Raw genomic sequence first — 20,334 nt, forward strand, 5'->3', positions numbered from 1 at the left:
TGCTCTGATTACTTCAGCAGTTCTTTGGAGTTGAAGCAAATTACATTTAAATGCGCAGTAAGAGACATGTTTCCATCCAGAGAACTGCTCTGCATAGGAATATGAATGACAAATCTACTTCTCATGGAGAAGCACAAAAGAAAACAGCATTTTTTGTGCATTGTTTGTTTGTGAATGATGCCAAATACCCTTCCTAACCTTGTGAGAAGTATCCTACCTTGAAAGGAAGAAATAAATTTCTCTCCCCTTTAATCAAGAGAGTGAAAAAGGGGAAAGAATGTGATGTTTTGCCTTCCTTCTTCTCCACATGCACAGCATGTGTGCTTGTGGCTGAGGCACACGGACAGATCAATCCCTGCAGATGCACCATCAGATGCTTGCTGCATCTTTCCTTCCCCTGTGTATGGGAAAGGCACCATGCAGTGCAGAAGGTCAGTCTGTGAGTTCCTGGGTCCTGTGCTTCAGCTGGGAGCAGGACAGGTATATCCCTTCATGTAAAGCATCAAGGACAGGCATGCTGTTCCAAATGAGGGGAAGGTCTGCAAAGGAAGCACATTGTCCTGCTCAGACTTACCCAGAGGAGACAGAGAAAAAATTCCTTCTATGAGTAGTTGGGACCCAAGAGGAAATTGCTTTTAACCGAACATGGCTATTGTTGATGTTTGGCTTGTAAATACAAAAAAACTTAAGTAATATGTCCACTTGTGCTTTTCAGAATTAAATTGCATTATAACATGATGTACTGTGCAATGCACTGGTTCATGCATAAGGTAAGACAGCATCAACTTTTGCCATCCACAAACTACAATTTTTCAGCCATAGGAAAGAGAAGAGAGAGCATCAGTTTGCTGCAGGTTGTGTGGGAGGGTAAGGGAAAGGGAGAAATGAGGGAGAGGCTATCATCAGTACAGATGGAATCTGTAGTAATGGAGCTCCAGATTCCTTTCTTTACTTGAAGTGAGAAGATGAAAGAAAGAACAACAACAACAACAAAAAAAAAAAAAAAAACAGTTTAAATGTAGTACATTTCTTATCTTCTAATTCTTTCTTCCAAATCCCCTGCGATATTGGGCTGCATAGACTACATGTTCCCTATGACTGAGTGTGAGTTAGCTCTGGGAGAGAATGTGCTCCCTCCTTGCTCGATAGTTTTGCTCTGCAGAGAAGCCTTTCCAATAGACACCTGCATGCTGTTTTTCACTCAAGAGAAATGGATAGGGTGTGCATCTACCAGTGTGTGTATTGGTGTAGCGAGTGTCAGTTTCATTCATTAGACCCAGCTTGGGTTAAAAACCTGACCAAACAAAAGCAACAGCATCCCAACAGTGTCTGAGGTGGAGCATGGTCTTGATGTGCAGAAGAGCACTTGTCTTGCCCACAGAGACACTCCTGTGAGCATGGGCTTTAGTTCTCCCAGTAGTCACAGCAGAGCAGCAGCACTTCTGTAACTCTTGTCCCGTCTTAAACAAGGGTGAATGGCAGTCATTCAAAACTGCCTGCTGGCAAAGCCCTGTGCAATAGGAAAGGAAGCTGCTGGCTGCTCCTTTGGTGCCTCACAGCAAACACAATGGCAGTCACAACAAATCACTGGGTACATGTGGGTAGAAGTGAATCAAAGCACACGTTCATTAAGAATACAATGCTACTAGTCATTATGTTCCTTAAGTGATTTAACTGCAGCTATTAGTGAGCAGACGGTTTCGCTGGGCAGGTCGCATGGCCCTGTCAGTAAACACCAGGAATACACAGTGTGTCTTGTGCTGGATAAGGGAACAGTCCACATCACAGCTCATTAATGCTGCAGTCAGTCTTGATCCCTTTAATTTTGACTTCTTGCTTCTTTCCTCCCTTCTTACAGGTAATTGTGCTCTCCTCAGCACTCCTGACCCCACAGGGAGCTATTGAGCAGTTGTTTGCAGCTGATCATCCCCAACCTGATCCTGATATCTGACATGGGAGGATGTGTGGAGAAGATAGATGGCTGCCTTGGCTGGAAGCATCAAGTCCCTGGTTTGTCACTGTTCCCAACAGCCCTCTGAAAAGCAGCATGTCCCCTACTGTGCAGCTGGGTACCTCACTGCAAGAGAGCTGTGCAGCCCACAGGGGGCTCCTAAAGCTGGTCCATTTGTCCTGTACCACCCTCTCCTTAAGGGTCACACAGCGTGGTGCTGAATCACCCCCTCCACTCAGCACTCACAAGGATGATTGTCTGTAATAACTCCCTAGAAAAGAAGAAACTGAGGACCAGGTAGGCTGAATGTGCACTCCCTGAGCAGCACTTTCCTCTGCAAGTAATGCCAGTGTTTTTCTGGGGTTGATTCTGCTGGGAAATGCTGCTGAGGGAGAAAAAGGGCAGCAAAATCCATCTCTCTGCCATGTCATCCTGCAAAAGATGTGTGTCTTATACAGTATTAACAGCCTCTGCTCATTATACCCAGAGAGGGATCATGGAGCACAGCCCCAGTTCAGCTGGCAGAGCAGCTCCCAGTGCAGTGATGCTCTCCCAGCCACAGTAGAGCAGCTGGATGGAGGGCTGAGTTACATGATTGTTTCTCTCGCAGGTTTCCATTTCCTGCTCTAGTTTCTCCACCCACAATCCCAGGAGAAAAGGCTGTTTCTGATGGCACACTTCTCTGCAGTTTAACACAAGGAGGACATATGGGCTGTGATGGGGTGATGGTAACCTTGGAAGAATCCTCCCCTCACTTGCATTTAAAAAAGAGGGGAAAAAAAAGCATGTTCCCATTTTCAAGAGGCCACTGTGACAGGTTCTTTTTTGAGCTAGATTTCTGAACGGCATGATAAGAGAGCAGCTTTTATATTTCATTTATGATAATGAAAGAGCTGCTATCACATTCAGTTCTGTAATTTTTTCTTTTTAACAAATTGATATAATCTTAGATAAAACAGCGTTAGCCAATAGAGACTGTGATTGTGCGTAGCACAAAATGTTCAAATTGCAACAAAAACTGGAGGAGCTCTGAAGCTGCATCCTCTTGGTTCATCCGAGAAAGGTTAAGACTGCAGCTCACATTAAGAACGAGAATGTCAAGTGATAGATGAAGTTTGCTTGAATATAGCATTCTTTCTGATGTCAAAGGAATAGCCTAAATAGGAAGTAGCTCTTTAACCTTTTTTTAGTAGCCTGCTTGAGTTCTCTTAAATGTTTATAATGGTCTCCAGAAAAGGCTGCATTTTGGTTTAAATTCACTTTTGAGTGGCTAGAAGGAAACAAAGGACCAACTATAAAGCATGGACAATGTTGCCTCTATGAAAGAACAATTTATAAGAATGACTTTAGAATGGAACTTTGTGCTGTAAAAAATGAGAAATATTATGAGATTGCAATGTTAAAAGCTCAAGAAATATTTTGAGCGGAACAGCTTGAGAGCAAATAGCCTTTCTCTGCATTTCCTTTTCTTTCTATATCATTTAATCTTAGACTGTAGATGTTTTGTGAATTATGTAATCAATAAAGCAGTGCCTTTACAATGCTCAGTCCTCATCTCTTTCCCTCTTAGGACACAGGGCTATGCATACCAGGACTGCATATTCCTGCCACCCCTCTTTCTTGCAGTATTTGACTACCCCTAAGAACCAAAACCTTCTCTCTTGTAGATGTCCTCAAGGAGTTTCCATGCTCTGTTGGTAGCAGAAAGGCTTTTCTACCTCCTGCAACCATTGCTGACCTCTGCAGCATCAAGCAGGTTCAGGCACTCATATCTCTGAGCTGCTGCTGTGTTCCTGAAGTGATGAAGGCTCGCAGTTGTGGCCTTCTGTCTTCCACTTTCTTTCTTGAGTCAGGTCTCTGACCTGGCCATTTGAGGACAAGCTCTGCAGGGTAATGAGAGGGGTGCAGGGTTTAAGCAGACACTGGTTCTTCTGCACATCCTGTGGGTGAAGCAGCTCCTCTAGCTGAGGCAGTGATTGGTTTTCCAGGCTCCCCTTGACGGGATCTTTTCAGCCAGTGTGGCCACAGCTGTGGCCATGGATGCTGGGATCCAGCCACCATCTGGTACTCAGTGGCTGAAGAGATGAAAGCAGACAGTCACAAAAAGCCCACTCCTCTCCTAGACCAAGGCTGGAGTGGGGTCTTTCCGGTGGCCCTGGTGTAATAATTATCTCCTATTTGTAGAAAATAGTTGTCATAGCTACACGTAGCTCCAGCATATGCTGGAGAAAAGACGTGGGCAATGAGTGGTCTCCTGACAGCTGTCCATGACCAGGAGCCACACAGGACTGTTTGGGAGGGTGCAGGGTGCTGGACCACAGCAAGGAGTGCCAAAGCCCTCTGCATGTGACACAGAGTTGTGCTCACCAGCTATGGGGTAGGGAAAACAAAGGCCACCGTTGCGCAAGGAAATGGCACAGAAATCAGTGAAACAGCATTTGAATGTAAGCTCAGACTGGCGGGGCTGTTGTGTTTGAATTCTAGTCCTGACTTGGTCAGGTGAGAGTGGTAGCTCACATCAAAGATTACCATCAGCATGACCAGTATTTCCACCATTAGAGCTGTGTGCTAATCAGGGGACAACATGCATGGCACCATTCTAGGTTTAGCACGAACATTCCCCCCCTCAGGAACGCCCAGCCTAAAACCCTTTAAATGTCAACAAATCAAGTTCAAGGCTTGTAGTAATTTGATTCAATTCTTCATTGTCACACCAGCCTGTATAAAGCTGTTGTGCATATTTTTCTAAAGAGACCAAAAGAAAAGCCCCTTAAAACATTTTTCTGCCAAACACTGACCTACCTTACCTCATTCTCTCCTCGCTGGAGTTTTCTGACAAGGGAGTATAAAGAATCCAATTTTAATTTTCAGTACGTCTTCTGAAATAGTTTTGTAAAAGTTGGAAAGCAGTTATGAGAGCTTTCCCCCCTGCAGATAATGCTAATAAATCAACAGCACAGGCAGCAAAGACCTTCTTACAGTTTCTGCAATGTATGTTAACCACTCTGAGAAAACAATTACTTTGTCTCCAGGCTTTGCTGGCTATTACCAATTGTTTCTCACACATAGGAAGAACACACGAGAAAATACGCAATTCAAAATTTAATGCTGAAAGCAACTGTACATAAAATAAATAAATTACAGTTCAAACAAAAGCACAACTGGCTTTTTAAAGTGCATGTGTGTAAGGCCTTTAGCCTGTGAACTCCATTGGCTCAATGTAGGAAATAAAATAAGAAGAAATGCTGAAGTCAGCCACATGTGTTTAAGGATGAACAGGGACCGGCTCAGCTCTGAACAAACAGCCAGCTTCATTGCCTTGGGGCAGCCATGCTTCACATCAAGCTCAATCACTGATTCTTTCTCTGCCTATTAAAATACACCAGTGAAAGAAAGAAAGAAAGAAAGAAAGAGGAGAAAAGTGTCTCACGCTGGTAGCTGTAATGGACTATCACTCCAACTCCAGGCTTATTCCTAGAAAGCTCTGTGTTAGATCATTCAGTCTCAACAGTGTTTTTTCAGACAGTAAAAAAGACCCACCATATATTTGTAATTACATATGTTTACACCCTATGCACAATAGTTTGGCATACAAAGAGTCTGGTCAAGTTGTCAGCAATAACATAGCCAGTAAAAAAGTAAAGGAGCATTGTGCACAGTCACGATACCCAGTCATGTCCATTGACTTCACACTTACTTTTACAGAACAGTTGCATGTGTTCTTGTTTGTTTTGAAATACGAGTGAAATACAGCTCTACTGTGCAATAAATTGAACAGATATATCATGCTGTCCTCCATCCAAGTGAAAGTGTTGTAAAACTGGAGTGGTTACTTCTGAACAGTGAACTACAGTTCAAGGTGTTTCCCTGAACAAGTACCAGTTGAGAGTCACAGCTAAAAGGTTGTCTCTGCACAAACATTAAGCCAGATCTGTCCCATCAGAGAAAAAGGCATTTATTGGAAAGGTCCATTTCCAAGTGAAAATACTTGTTCTACAAGTTACATCCTAGAGCCATTTCAAGACTATTTTTGTGGGGGGTTTTTTTGGTTTGTTTTTATTCTTTTCCCATCTGCCACTGTTCATTGTTCAAGCAACTTCTCGTTTCTACAGCCATGCAGAACGCTGCCTGAACCATCCTGTCACAACATCAGACTGCAGACATGCCAGTGTTAGACACCCCGGGTTTCAAACTTGGGAGAAACGTTGAGAAGAACAATGCCTCTTCTTGGCCCTGCTGTCAGACAGACGTGACAGTCCTCACTTTGGCAGACAGAGCTTGCTTAAACCTCCTCTTCAGATCCTGCATGTTGGGCGATTTGGGTCGTGGAATGAGAGAAGTTCTCCGTCTCTCGGGGGTGCTGTTGGTGGTCTGTTGTTTACTGACTTCTTTGCAGAGGACATGGAAGGCATTGAAGACATCGTTGTAGTTTTCACTGACAGACACTTCATAGAAAGCACAGCCCAGCATGTTGGCCAGCTGAAGTCCGTGCTGAGGCTCCACCTCTTTAACATGCAAGAGATCAGCTTTGTTTGCTACGATGACAACAGGGACAGCATTCCCTGGATGCATCTGCCGAACGTGGTGGTACAGGTGACTGAGCAGTTCATAGCTCTTATAGTCTGTGATGGAAAAGACAATCACCAGGGCGTCTGCCCAGCGAATGCATCTGTTCAGCTGCTCATTACAATCCAGGCTGTGTTCATGAATCTGTAGAGTGAATGGTCTCAAATTAGATGGTTGAGGTCGTAAAAGACTTTAAAAAGGCTCCTTTAAATCTAAACAGCATTTTACAGCTTCAGACTTATGTATCTGCATTTCACATTGTAAGTACAAAACTTAATCTGAGCGTGTCAAATAAATACATATGTTGATTCAGCTACAAAAAAAAAAAAAAAAAAAAAAAAAATGGAATTTAAGACTGGAGTTTGCTATACTCAAACAGAAAATTGACCCAAGTCATTCTGCATGCAGAGAAAGACTTTGTAGTTCCACAGAATGGGAAATTAACTGGCTAGACAGCAAGTCTGGGGAAGCAAAGATATGAGCTGGAAACATTTAGACCTGGAGTGTTGCCCAGTTCAAAAAGGCAAAAATCCAGCACTGCTCAGGTCTATACATTCAGAACTTCAAACCGTAATATCTTAATGAACACAGCTCCAATACAGTAGACTTCACTTTTTATTATATAAATGTATGAGTTTTGTTGGGAAGTAGCCATGACATTTTCTTCCACATGTGTACCATATTTGCACAAAGTGAGTTGGGTTTTTTTTCCATCTAATGTTCCTAATATATGGGAACAAGACACTTCAGTAATTCAGCCATTCCAAAGCAACAGGCCTCCAGCGTACAAACGATTCACCCAAAACAGTGAGCCGTTTCTTTTCATTACCAGCAAGCTTCAGGCACCCAACCCATCTGGTTTGGCAGCTGTGGCTTAGGCACAGGTTGCCAGCTCCCCCACCCAGAGCTCTGCACTGAAACAGGCAGCAGAACATCACTAGGAAGAGCGGAACAAGATGCTGCAGTGGACAGACACACACACCAACTCTGGGCTGCTTTGATAATCTGCGTGGATGCATCTGACTCACCTGCACACCCGGGGTGTCCTGCACTTGGATGGCCAGCACCTCCCCGTCAATCTGGATGTGCCGGCTGTAGAGGTTACCTGGCAGAACAGCAATAGGTTCACACACACATAGTTCTCAGACAGACTGTGATGCTTTTGCTCCCCAATTAGTCATTCGGGTTGAGTATTAATTATTTAGTTTGTGATAATGTTACTGGAAGCCTGGGATTCGTGACTACTTATGCCAGTACTGGGATTTAACAAGCCTGGGATTTAACCTGGCCCTGACTTGCCCTGAAGCCTTTGCTCTGGGCAGCCTGGTCTGGTGGTTGGCGACCCTGCACATAGCAGGGGGGTTGAAACTAAATGATCATTGTAGTCCTTTTCAACCCAGGCCATTCAAGGATTATAGGATTCTAGGATTTAGCATCACACAGCTCTCCGCTCTGTCACTTCTGAAGGACTGCTGTAACTTCACTGTGCACAGCAGCCAGTCCTTAGTACACAAGGGCAGTACCCTGGTCAGTATTTCTGTCCCTCAGAAGCCATTCCTCTGCGGGCTTATTCATAGCCGCTCTGCTGGCCGATCCCAGAGGCTGGGTGGCTTTGGTGGCTGCTTGTTTCCCGGGCCGTTCCTGCAGCAGATCGCCGCACTCCGGCAGCTCAGCCGCTCGCACCTCCCGCCGCCCCGCGCTCGGCGCTGAGCATCGCCCCATGTATCCCCTAAGCCGAGGCTGCTCCGATGGCTTGGCTGCAAGCACCGAGCTTGGGAGGGTAGCAAACATTGCGTTTGCATTACATTGCATTGTTTTAGATTAAAAAAAAAAAAACAACTGCTTCAGCGAGGGGCATTTTCACCAGGTAAAGCACACCTGGCAGCGCAAGGCAGAACGAAGCACCAGCACAGCTGCTCGCAGGGCTCACCCAGCGCTCACCCCCGACGGAGGGACCCCGACAACGGGTTCCGATCTGCCCGAACCGCCCCCGCGGCCGCCCCGTCCCCCCGCGGTGCCCACCTGCGTTCCGCTCGTAGTCGCCGATGAAGCGCCTGGTCAGGAACCGCACCACGAGCGCTGCAGACAGGCAGGATAGCGTTAGCCGAGCTCCGCCGCCGCCCCGGCCCCGATTTTCTCCCTCCCATCCGCCTCACCTGTCTTGCCCACTCCGCTGCCCCCCACCACAGCGATCTTAACCAGGCGAGGCCGAGCCGCGGGGCAGCCCTCACCGCCGGGCGCGCACTCGGCGATGGTGCACATGCTCTGCGTCAGGCGCATCGCGCAGCCCCGCACGGCCCCGCGCAGCCCCGCACTCCCACTAACACCGCTGCCCCTCCCGCCGCGTTTTTCCCGGCCCCCGCCAGCTTCGAGCCCCGCCCCCTTTCCGACAGCCAATCAGAGAGCCTGTCGTATCCAGGCCACGCCCCCGTCCCCTCCCCGTGCCGAGTTGGGGGCCGAGGAGGCTGCAGGGGGCGTGGTTTGTGCGCTCGCTGCTGGAAGCGCTTAAAAATGAGAGGCGAGCTCAACCTCGTGTTGAATGTTGAAGGCCAGAAGCGGGTATTTGTGACCCTAGTTGGGTGTCGGACAGCCCCTGCACCCAACAGCAGTTGATCAAGTGCTGCTGTGGAGCTCCATCCTGCCACCTACATGCTTCTCATTCACAGAGAGTCACAGAAACGGGGCAGAAAAATCAGTAGAACGTGAATATGGATGTGACAGTGACTTAAGAAGGATAAGAAAACATTGGCGGGGAAGGGAAGATGCAGATGAGACGTGGATAGGCGTGGAAGCAGGAGAGCTCTGAGCACCTGAAAGCTGGTCTCAGTGACAGGATGCAGTGTTAGAGCTGCCCATGGGGGGGGCAGCACCTGCAGGGGGGGGGGGGGCAAAGGGACTGTGGTAGAGCCACCATCCACATTCAGGGAAGACGGACCTCACCACATAGCTGCACTGATTTTCAAAAGAAGAAGAAATCGAAGCAAAGTTTGGGTCAAAATCTCAGCAGGGAGAGAAGAGAGTTGGGGTACAACTGGGGTGTGCTGCTGGCCCTGGCCAAAGGCAGTCACAGTTGCAGCAAACAAGCATTTGCAAGGAGCTTCTGCAGAGCCACAAAGTTATGTTTGCATGTGGAAAAAGATCTCTCGAATGCAATGGAGCAGATTGCTGCTCCCTCAGTAGCTGCTGCTCTCCCAGCTATAAATGTGAGCGCAGATGCTATGAATAGCAAGCAAGGCTGGATGCAGTGCTGGATGCAGTACAAGAACCACTCTCCCTGCCAGCACCAGAACAAAAAGAGGTGATGATGGGTTCCATTTGTAAAGACCAACGAGGTCATAGGAAAAGAAAAAATCACTTGATAGATTTCAAGTAGATGCAGTTTAGAATGAATGGGTGGGTAAAATTATGCCTATAAAAAGGCACTCTAAGGCAAAAGTGAAAAGGGTATGGAATTTGAAAAAATCAACAGGGCTGAGGGTTTAAAGACTGGGATACAAAAGAAACACTGGTTTTCTTTATGCCAGAGCAGCAGAAATGGTACAGACATTGTATCTCATGCAAAAGGAAAGGGCTTCACAGAAGATTTACTGACATTTTGGTAGCTAAGGTCAAGGGAAATAGAGACCCTGGGGCTAATGATGGGGAAGATCCCTCACCTGAAAAGTCTTGTCTTTGTCTTTGAGATGGGAAAATGTGGAAGACCGGAAAAGAAGAAATGAGTTTGCTATGCAGGGAGAAGGTCATACAGATAAAAAGGGGAGTCTGGCAGCATTTCCAAATCCAATGAGTGTTTTGCCTCCATTTTTAATAAAGAAGATTGTGTGAGAGCTGTGAGCAAAAGGAGGATGAGTAATGTGAAGTAAGCCGTGGGCAATTACTGCAGTAGGGAAATCAGTCTGTCTTCAGAGTGCCAACAGACCAAGTGTGTGAAGATGAGAGTGGGAGAAGCAAGAACTCTTCCTATAGTTCTCACATCATTATGGAACATATGCATTAAAGAAAGGGAATGGAATGTTTTACAGTAACTTGGACAAATTTTGAAGGAAATAATAATTAAAGGTATGGGAATAAATGGGATAAAATGAAATGTTACTTCTGAATGATCTCTTTCCTTGATACAACTTTGTCTCTCTCTCTGAGAAGTGGCAGATCTAACCCATTTGGGGTTAATAATACCTGACACTGTCCAGAAGGAACTGGTTGTTCAAACAGAAGAACGGAGGATGAGGAGGCAGTGACAAAGAGCTGTGTGCATGAGGCAGATTGGAGGAAAGTTATTCCGTGGGACTCCTCTGGGCTCCTCTCTTCCTCCATATTTTCATTATAACGATGTCATCAAGAACGTGAATGTGCTAATGAAATCCACCGTTGGCAGAGCCGGGGGACATCACCACTTCAAACAAGGGTGGGAATAATGTGCTGGAGAAATTGGGTGCCTCTTAGAACTAGATTAATGAAAATATAATTAAATTTGATAATATTAATGGCTTACAGAGATAAATCACAAAAATTTCTTCTGTCAACTATGAGATCAGCACTTGGGAAAGAAAGACTAGTTAATCACGAGGTGAGCAGGAGCTGTGTGAACAGGCAAATGTAAATTCAGCTATTTCAGGTTCATTATTTCAGAAAATATCTGAAATGTGAGGTCAGATTCTGCCACCCAGGCTCAAGAGAGAGTAAATCTAAAGCAGAACAAGCAGGGGTGAAAATCACTGCAATGATTAAAGCCTGGGCAGCCTATTTCAGCCAAAGATAAGAACACATGGTGCATCCAGTTTTGCAAGACAAAGAGGAGCTTGGGAAAAGAGATGCCAGGGAAGCCAATAGTAGAGGCCAAAGTCAGCGTGAGAACAAGTACACGTACACTTGTTTCTGTACTCAGAGCAGGAAAACACTGGACTGGCCCTCTAACAGAGTGGTAAGACCAAAATCAAACTTAACTTCTAAATGGAGCTGGAGTTTGTATCAGGTATTCTAAAATGGGACTGTCTGCAGTGACAATGAGATTGGATGATTGAGAAATGCCTTCCAGAGGCCTGCAGACAATACCCTAGCTCTGTTACAGAGATAAGTGTACAGGCCTAGAGTATAATAATATGTGCAGCTCTGGTATCTCCAGTGCACAATGCACAGAGGGAAACTGGAAAGAGAAATGAAAATAAGACGATGCCTGGATGAACAGTCAGAATGTCAGAGGTATTCTCCATTTTGTGGAAGAGATGATTAGTGACCAACTGAAAGTGCTAAAATAACCAGAGAATGGGCTCCTCTCTCTGCATCTCAGAACACAAAAAGCCAAACAAGTCAGTGAGACTGAAAGGTGAAACTCGGGGAAAAGCTGAGTTACAAAATGTTTTCTTATAAAATATGTACTCAAGCTGGTGGACCAATTGTTACAGGAAGGCACTGGGATGGAAATAAAACTAACAACATGTGAAGAAGTACATGTATAGATTATAAGAAAATGCAGTTTTACAACATTTTATGCTAGCATAAAATTCGTCAGCAGAAGCAAATTACTTTCCTCAACATTTGAACCAGTGTCTTAAGCACTAGGAACCAGAAAGAGCTCTAGAACAGCATGGACGCACTTCCTCATCCATCAGTCTTTTTAATGTAATTCCGTTCTTATTAAATTCAATTAATTAATACAATTTAATTCTTGTTCTTTAATGCAATTTATTTTCTTGTGTCTTCCTCTCAGTTACGTGGAAGTGATTGCTGTCAGAAATGAGATATCACCCCGGATAGCTGCAGGTCAGAGCTGCTGTGAATGACATCCTACAACGTAGGGATGCATTTCTAGTTCTTATTTTATGAGTATGCTTACATGTGGCTTACATGTTTCAGAAGGACACTTCCATCAGCAGCCAGGGAAATTAAATATCATTATCTCATGCATTGGTGGTTAAATTCTAATGTAATGTAATCTAAATTCTAAAATTCTAATGTAAATGTATCTTTGAAGAAACCAGCGGCCTGGACAAAGTGTTCAGAAACACAGATGATGGCTGCTTGTTCCAAAGAAGGATTTACTTTTCAAAACACTACAAGTCCTTTGGTTTTATAGGAGTAAAAACAAGAAAACCTCTTGCTTGTGGCACAGTACCTATGTTCCAGGCTCACAAAATACAGAGCAAAGTCACCAACCCCTATGGAAAGTGAAGGGAGAACAGGGCTCACTTTCTACCCTGGCACAGCACTGTCACATCACCTTCCACAAGAACAAAGGAGGGAGGAAGAGGAGATATTAAAAGAAACTGCATAAACAGGAACAGAATTCCTTTGTGCACTGGAAGCGACCGTCTGGCCAGAAGGGCCTGCAGTGAGATAGGATCTTCATTCCAGCACAGAGAAGTGGGAAGGGAGGGACAAACTCCATGCCCTCACCTACCCGCATACTCCACACTGTTTCTATAGCAGCACAACAGCAGACATTTTTCCCTTTCCACAAGAAAGCCTGACTAATGCTCTACAATTATATTAGTCAGCGTTTTAATCAGATTTTATCTTCTCTTGAGCTTGCAATTTTATTTCTCCTCATTTCCTCCTTATGTAACGCTCCCGAATTCTCATCAAGAATGGCTTGAAATGTTGAGGAAAGAAAGCTGAGGGTTTTCTTTTCCGTTCAGAGCTGCCCATCTGCTGCTACTGTGGGCTTTTTTTAGGGGTTGCTTTGTGCCCCCACGGTGCAAGCAGCTGTTGTGTGCATGGAATGCCGTTTTGGTCTGAAAAGGCAGAGAAAAAGCCCAGTGGCAGAATCCCTTGAATCAGTTCAAGTTCTAAGTCTCCTTCAAAAATGCATATGAGAACACCTAGCAGAAGGTTTGTTTTCCATTTTAGGAATGCCTTGTGTTCCATATCAAGCTATCTGAAACACTGCTGCAGTGCCTCTGTCAGCCTCTCTGCATCCCATCTTGTGTTACACTGGGGTCAGTCTGTCAAGGGGCGACACACCTGGGCAGTGTTAGGAAAGCTCACTGCAAAGTCCTGCTGTGCCAGGCCAGCCTCAGGAGGACACTCACTGGGGCCATTACAGATCCTGCTAAGCAAAACAGAGCTTTTCACTCGCACCATCTGCAAGTTCAGCCTCTGCAGGTTCTTTGGCGCTGTGGGCTCATCCTGAAGCAGTCGCATCCCTGGAGATACAGGTGGGGAAGCAGTGTTTTAGTTGCCACTTCTCCAAACCTCTCCTATGGCCTTCAGGCTGGCAGCAAATGGCCCCATGCAGGTGTCAGGCTGGTACAAACACTCCCCTGCCATGACCTGTGTGGTTCACTGCAGTGGAAAGGTACCAAAAGATTCACCTTTCTAATGCAGTCACTTAAGCAAGAAGGACATATATTCAAGTCATGCCTACAATCTACAACAGAGCTGAGATGAGTGAATGCGTAGGTTACAAAGTCAAAGACAGAAAATATAGGAAATGCCAGAAATAAGATTGCCTGGGCAACCTTAACCCATCCTCCCACATGCATATGCATTTTGTTACAGCCTTAATTGCATAATGTTACAACATTACAGTGTTTCCTGTCTTACTGGCAGCCTGTCTTTTATCTTCTCGTGGGAAAAGAGCACCTAAATACACCTGAAGACCTGAATGTTATTCAGCATGTCTTAAATCCTCGCTTGATCAGTCTGTAGTGCAACACATGAAGTATTCCCTTAGAACAGCAATTACAAACTCCTTCTTAGGCTTATCATGGTGTATGGCAAAGTTATGTGAGGAAAGCTCAAGCTGTAAGTAGACTAGGCTGCATAGATCGTGTATGCTACCTCATCCCATGACACCCAAACACCCTGTTTTCTAAAGCTCTATGTTCTGTTTTGCCTGAAGTCAGAGCCCACGGGTGATGCTTTGTGGGGGCTGTGTTTGAAGTATTTGAATGAGCAAGCGCTGCTGCCTATGAGGCAGCCTTGACAGCTTTAAATAGTTTTTATTCATCAAAGCTTCAGAACAGTCATTAGCATTCACACAGTTCTCGTGCAGGCAGGTGACTGCAGATAGGAAGCCAAAAATTGTCAAGGAAAAGACATTCATTTTTATTAGCAAAAAAATGAGACTTTGGAGCTACTGCAGCACCCAGCATTCTGATAACAACCCATTTCTCAATAATACACTGCTAGGATGGTGACAGGCACCAGGATTAAACACAGGAAGCTTAAGAGCAGACTTTATCAGCTCTGTTGTTTTTCTATAAATCCCTTTGTGATTATGATGAACTGCGTCGTAGCAGAAAGGGGTAATTTAGTGTTATTGTATAGATGACTCATATAGTCTCCACAGTTTGACAAGAGCACAGTTGTTTTTTTTTCTAAATAAAGAAAGCACTCAGTCCAAAAATAGAAGTAACACTCAAAAGAATGCAGCTCCTTGAGGACTTACAAATTCCAGCTACCAAAAACACAGAGGTTGGTATGCTGGGGCATCTCTGCTGAGGATATTGTGTGAAAGCCATTAATGCTTCATCTGGAATGTAAATCTATGCCGTTCAAATGGGATTTAAGTAAGTATTTCAAGGTAGGACTTCAGTTCCTGGCTGGAACCAGTTTTAACTGGTTGTGCAATTTTCATGGTCATTTTTATATTTGCTTTCTTGCTTGAAGCCTGGAGTTATTTGCCCTGCACTACCTGCATGGCTTGGTATGGCTGGAATGGGTCCCCAGGCAAGGAAGGAAATGGGGCCTCGTCCCCCAGCCTTCCTCCTCCTCCTCACCCTGTTAGGGCCTCTCTGGGCAGCAGGCTCCTGGGCAATTGCACTGCCCCGAACTCAAAGGGGACACGGACACTGCAGTGTATGCCACTTTAAGGATTAACACCATCTGGCTGATGGGAAGAAAGGCATAGATTCCAGACAGATAGAAGGAAAGCTATGTCATTTGTTTCCTATGCTGCATCAGCTCACTTTGTCTCCAAGCTTTTCTTTACTCCCCCAGCTACTCAAGGATTTTGAAAAAAAAAGCTCTAATTTGCCTGAAATATCCTGGGAAATACAGGATAACGTTTGCCATAGCGTTAGTAATTTCTCCAAAAAAACATTTAAAAGCCTCAACATTGGTCAGTGGTTTCCTTTAATGTGAACAAATTGCAGAAATCACTAAATGAGAAAGGAAAAAAACTAACAGAGAATCGCTTGTTCTTTGGCTATGATATGATATTTGAAAAACAATAGAGGACAAGAATGAGGAAGAGGTAAGGTAGGAGCTGTAAATGTGAGCACATGGGATGGGCTGTGCTGGAAAACCCTGTGAACAGATGCACCGTGTCTTTGCGGTGAATTTCATCCAGCTGCCTGGAAACTGCATGCAAACCAAGCCAGGTTGAAACTACATTGTATGAAACAGACTCTGTAACTGGTGGAGCAGGTCAGCTGGGTAACAACAGAAAGATTTTCTCTCTAGTTGTGTTGGAAGTAGGTATTACTTCATTCCTGATGTCCGGAGTCCCATTGTCACAGAAGCACCGCAGAAGGGATGGGAGTATGGTGCAGCAATTGCCCTTTGTGCAGGTAGGATGAACACCCTGGGATGGAGATAGTCTTACATGTATCAGGAAGCAACTGAGCTCCTCCAAGGTTCAGTGGACAAGCAGAAATGGACAAGCCACCTTTGGAAAGTAAGACTGGGCTTGGTGTTGCTCCTTTTTCTTACAAAATATTAAAATATCTGCCATATAACCAAAGCAACCAAGACAGCCAGTGGTTCATCTTCATTTCAGTGTTGCTCCTGTTTAGACCTAAGAACAGGGTTGCTTTCCTGTGTTTGGAGCTTCAGTGTGACTTTGCTGCTAGTGGGCTTTATGCCACCTTACGCCTTCACTGTCTCTTTTCATTAACTGGTGAAGTTAGAGTAGTCATATGTGCTGTACACTACAGATACAGTTTCCATTAAATATCAGCTTGAAACACACCACTCTTCAAAGTTAAGTTATAAGAGAATTTGAATGCAAAATAACAATGTTTTATCCATTAAAGTATCTAATGCTCCATTTAATGGTACTGTACTGCTGGTACTACTGTTATAAAGTACTTGTTTTGCTAAAGGTTTGGTCCCTCTTCTGTTGGCATTGGTAACAAAGCCTACATGAATTTTGTACATCGTACACAAATAGGATTATTCACTACAAAATGCATTGCCACGTTTAGTCTGAACTTGGGCAAAAAAAAAAACAAAAAACAAAAAAAAACCAAAACAAAAACAAAACACAACTCTGTATCTAGAAAGTCTGAGAAAATGCGTGCTTCTTCACAATAGCATTTGTAGAACAGTCCAAAAGATCTTACTTATTTGAAAAAGAATACTAATCAAGACTGGTTTGTAACCCCAGGCATTTCAAATTGCTGAAAAGATTGCTAAGAATCAGCATCATTGTTCTTAGCATAGGAAAAAAACTTACCAGGAGCGTATAGAAGAGTCTGCGTAAAGTAAGTCAGGTCTAAGAGCAATTCCAACTACAATCAACTGCTGGAAAACTTGGCAGTGTTGCACTGTAATACATATTGGGCTTTTACTGCATTCTAGGAACAGAATTGCTGTATCTGAAGGTCTGACTACAAACAGCAGTAACTCTCCCCGGTAGTTACTGGCAGCATCTCAACTGTATTACCTTGAGTATCAAGGGGAACAGCCTTTACACAGCAATGATTAGGAGATCCAGCTAAACGAGGTGTAACCCTGGACGTACTGTTTAGCTACAGATGTAGACAGCAGCTGAGTCACTGCTTAGAATCACTCATCCTCTCACTGCTTGCCCTCTAAAATAGCAGAAACATCGCAAACAGGTAAGATTTCTAAAAAAGAAGTATTTTGCATTAATATTACATGCAGTCATGAATAAAACAGCAACACGTAACTGGAATGTTTTTCACTTGTATCTGAGCACTAACTGCAATTTCAGCTGTATCAAAATGTGTGTTCTTTCAAAATTCCAGAAGGCAGTGGTACATAAAAGATTCATTCTCTTCTGGTGCATGAATCAGCCATGAAAGAACTGAAGTTGCAATTCATTCTGCTGTCTGCTCAGCAAGCAGAACTACATTATTACTGATTTGGGACAGATTATGATGTTCTAATTAACTGTGAGATAAAAAACCCTGAAAAAAAAATCAGTATTCAGTAAAAATATTCTGGGGGAAAAAAAGATCAACTGGCTGAGCATAATTTTCTGATTCTACTGATGCAGTAGTTTCTAAAACAACATTTATGTTTATTAGTGAAGGCCTCACTTTCTTTGAATAGCAAATCATTTGACTGCTGAAGTAGAATCCTTTGTTCAGAATCTCAATAAGCAATTGCATTTACAGAGAGTTAGGTCTTATTTTTTCAAAATCCTCTGGAAGCTGTGCAGTGGTTTGTCTACAACAACTGAGCTCACAATTTTTCCTAAAATTAGGACAGATTGTCCTTTAGCCAGCAAAGAAATAAAACAAAAGGCAAGGATCATCATTTTTTTATTGTTTTAAAATCCGAAGGCAAATTATGTGTTTTTGAGACTTGTAGTTCTACTTACACTTGCAAAAATGCCCAATAATTTTAGGGAAAGACTGCAAATATGAGAAAAGAATGTGACAAGTAGAGAAAGAAAGATTGGCTCTGTTAAGTGCCCAAGTGGGACTTAGTATAGGGAGGAGGAAGGCACTGCAGGGAGGCTGAATGAAACTCTCTGGAAAGTGAGGAGTCTGGAAAGAGTACATTCAGCTTATGTTTTGCAGTTTGTAGTGTATAAGTTTCTTAAACTGAGTGATACTACTGTGCTTTGTGGGCGATTTCTTCAGTCACTTCATCCTCTGAGCTTTGTCAATCACCAATGTCTGTGGCAATGACATGCAGCAATATCCATGCACTGACAGGTGAGCTCTGCTGACACCTTCTGCCTGCTCTGCTGGTGACGGTTCACTGTGCAGTCGAAGCAGCAGAAGGAAAGACAGGCACAGTTCATCTGCATCAGAAAACAGATTTGCTTTTGTCACAAGCAGAGATGCACATGCACAGTTGCAGGTGGAACATGGAGACAGCCTTCACTTCTTCTCACTTCAGCCCAATCTTTTCTTGAGCTTAGAGGTTTCAGATAGGGCTTTTAGGAGGTAAGTGTCTCCCTCAATACAAGGTACCAAAGGTAGCTTGTTTGGGTGCCACACTGACAGCAGTGGGTTCCAAGGCATGGCCAGCACCTCAAGCAGCAGTGATTGTGGACCTGCTGCTGGTTGCACCTCAGAAGAGAGCTTGGCTACCCTAACATCAGGCCAGCTGCAACTAAACCCCATGCCTTTCCCCACTACCCCTTTCCCATCCCATACTCATGCACCAAGCCTAGTCCTCATCCCTGCATATCTGCAGCTGTGCCCCAAATAAAAGCATAGCTGCCACCTTGGCAGCATCCCTGCAGACTTTGGGCTTACCCATGCCAGGCCACCCTTGTATGTGAGATCTTGCTGGGCAAGAAGTGCAAGACCTCCACCCTGCCAGTACTGACAGGGCACCCAGCCAGATGCTGGATGACTGCCCAGGGACACTGGGAGGAGAGCAGAGCCAGCTCAGGTCTGGCTACTCACCATCTCTTTGTCTCAGCAGTGGTACATGAGGTGAATGGCCTTTTCTGAGGTCAGGAAGCTGGGGCTGTCAGGCCAAGTTGATCTGTTCATTGTCACAAGGCTTTTTTTGTTTTTTCCTTCACCACCTTTTCACATATTTTCCTGTAAAATATTTTTCCCTGGCTGAATCTATCAACATGCAAGATAGTGGTTTGTAGGTGAAACCTGTGTCTTCAGGCTTTGCTGGCGTATGTATAAGAAAATGTAAGCATTACCAGGTGCACGTGGATGTAGAAACTTCCAAGGAGAGGCTGCCAGCATGGGTGACAAGACTGGAGACAGAATTCATACAATTTACATTTCATCATTACTGGAGGACATGTACTTCATGTCTAGAAAATGAAGCCATTATTACAATGTGAAAATATATCCCCTGTAAGGCTGCAGTGCAAGACTGTGCTCTCAGAAGCAGAGTTGCTATGAAGCATTAAGGGACACATTCTGAGTCACTTTGTGATTCTGCAAAAGCTTCTCAACTGTGTAGCAGTTGTTTTTCTTGTAGTCGGCAAACAGCTTTTATTTGCCTGCCAAATTCAGATGCCCTGTCCTGCCTTGCAGCCCTTTGGAAACAAAGAGCAGACCTAGCTGGCAAAGTCACAACTCAGGCAAGCTTCTGTGAGCTCACATATGCTCAGACAAGCAGAGAGGATAAACTGCAGGTAAAGATATACAATATCTTTCAGGGAGACAAATGGAAATAATATGTGCTCTGTCATTAAGTACTAGTGGGCTGTGTTCTCATGATACACACTGTTTCCTGAGAAAGCCTGTATAGGGTTGGTAGGGCAGTGCCAAGAAACCCCAAACAAGACATCTGATACAAGAACCAAATGAACTCTTGGGGCAGCTCCACTGCTCTGGGCGGTTCCTTAGGCCTGCTGCTAATGTTTTTCTATGCACTTCCTGCATGCCTCAGCATTCAGTCAACCCTGTCCATAGGAAACATGTTGTACAGAAACACAATACTAACAATAAAAAATATTTTTTAAAAGTATCTATAGCCGATTTTCCAATTCCAGAAAAGGCAAAATATTGATTTATGCACAGTTCAAGAAACTTCTTTCCTTTTTAATTTTCCCTTTCCTCTCCTTTTCCACCAGATTGGCTGATAGACACTGAGTTGTGTATAAATTGTGGCCATGGAGTGTGTATTTCCAAAATACATTCACATGCTTTTTTAATTCTGTATTACTTCCAGTTCTAAACTATATAATGCAAGCTGCA

At 44.3% G+C, this 20,334-nt stretch overlaps 2 protein-coding genes across 2 annotated transcripts in view; one reads left to right on the forward strand and one right to left on the reverse strand.

The window, feature by feature from the left end:
- SCFD2 (sec1 family domain containing 2) overlaps positions 1 to 3,494 on the forward strand; it is a 175,260-nt gene extending 171,766 nt beyond the window's left edge. Inside the window, exon 9 of the mRNA XM_042871809.1 lies at positions 1,859 to 3,494. Within this exon, the coding sequence (XP_042727743.1) occupies positions 1,859 to 1,951 (93 nt within the window). The 3' untranslated portion in view covers positions 1,952 to 3,494. The remainder of the gene's footprint in view (positions 1 to 1,858) is intronic.
- Positions 3,495 to 5,038: 1,544 nt separating this feature from the next.
- Positions 5,039 to 8,800, reverse strand: RASL11B (RAS like family 11 member B). Its single transcript, XM_042871346.1, has 4 exons — positions 8,674 to 8,800; positions 8,540 to 8,596; positions 7,546 to 7,622; positions 5,039 to 6,661 (listed from the first exon to the last, which is right to left on the reverse strand). Exons 1-4 carry the CDS (start codon positions 8,795 to 8,797, stop codon positions 6,191 to 6,193), a joined length of 729 nt encoding a protein of 242 aa, XP_042727280.1. The 5' UTR covers positions 8,798 to 8,800; the 3' UTR covers positions 5,039 to 6,190.
- Between the last annotated feature and the right edge of the window lie 11,534 nt (positions 8,801 to 20,334).

The sequence above is a fragment of the Lagopus leucura genome, unplaced genomic scaffold (assembly GCF_019238085.1).
Source record: "Lagopus leucura isolate 7727_CA_CO unplaced genomic scaffold, USGS_WTPT01 Super-Scaffold_100004, whole genome shotgun sequence".
Taxonomy (NCBI): Eukaryota; Metazoa; Chordata; class Aves; order Galliformes; family Phasianidae; genus Lagopus; species Lagopus leucura.

What these genes read in the sequence shown, in the direction of transcription:
- RASL11B (XM_042871346.1), bottom strand. Translation starts at nt 8,797, where the DNA reads ATGCGCCTGACGCAGAGCATGTGCACCATCGCCGAGTGCGCGCCCGGC. An exon ending in CAGCGGAGTGGGCAAGACAG is followed by an intron (nt 8,597 to 8,673) that starts GTGAGGCGGATG and finishes GCCTGTCTGCAG; the next exon opens with CGCTCGTGGTGCGGTTCCTG. An exon ending in CGACTACGAGCGGAACGCAG is followed by an intron (nt 7,623 to 8,539) that starts GTGGGCACCGCG and finishes CTGTTCTGCCAG; the next exon opens with GTAACCTCTACAGCCGGCAC.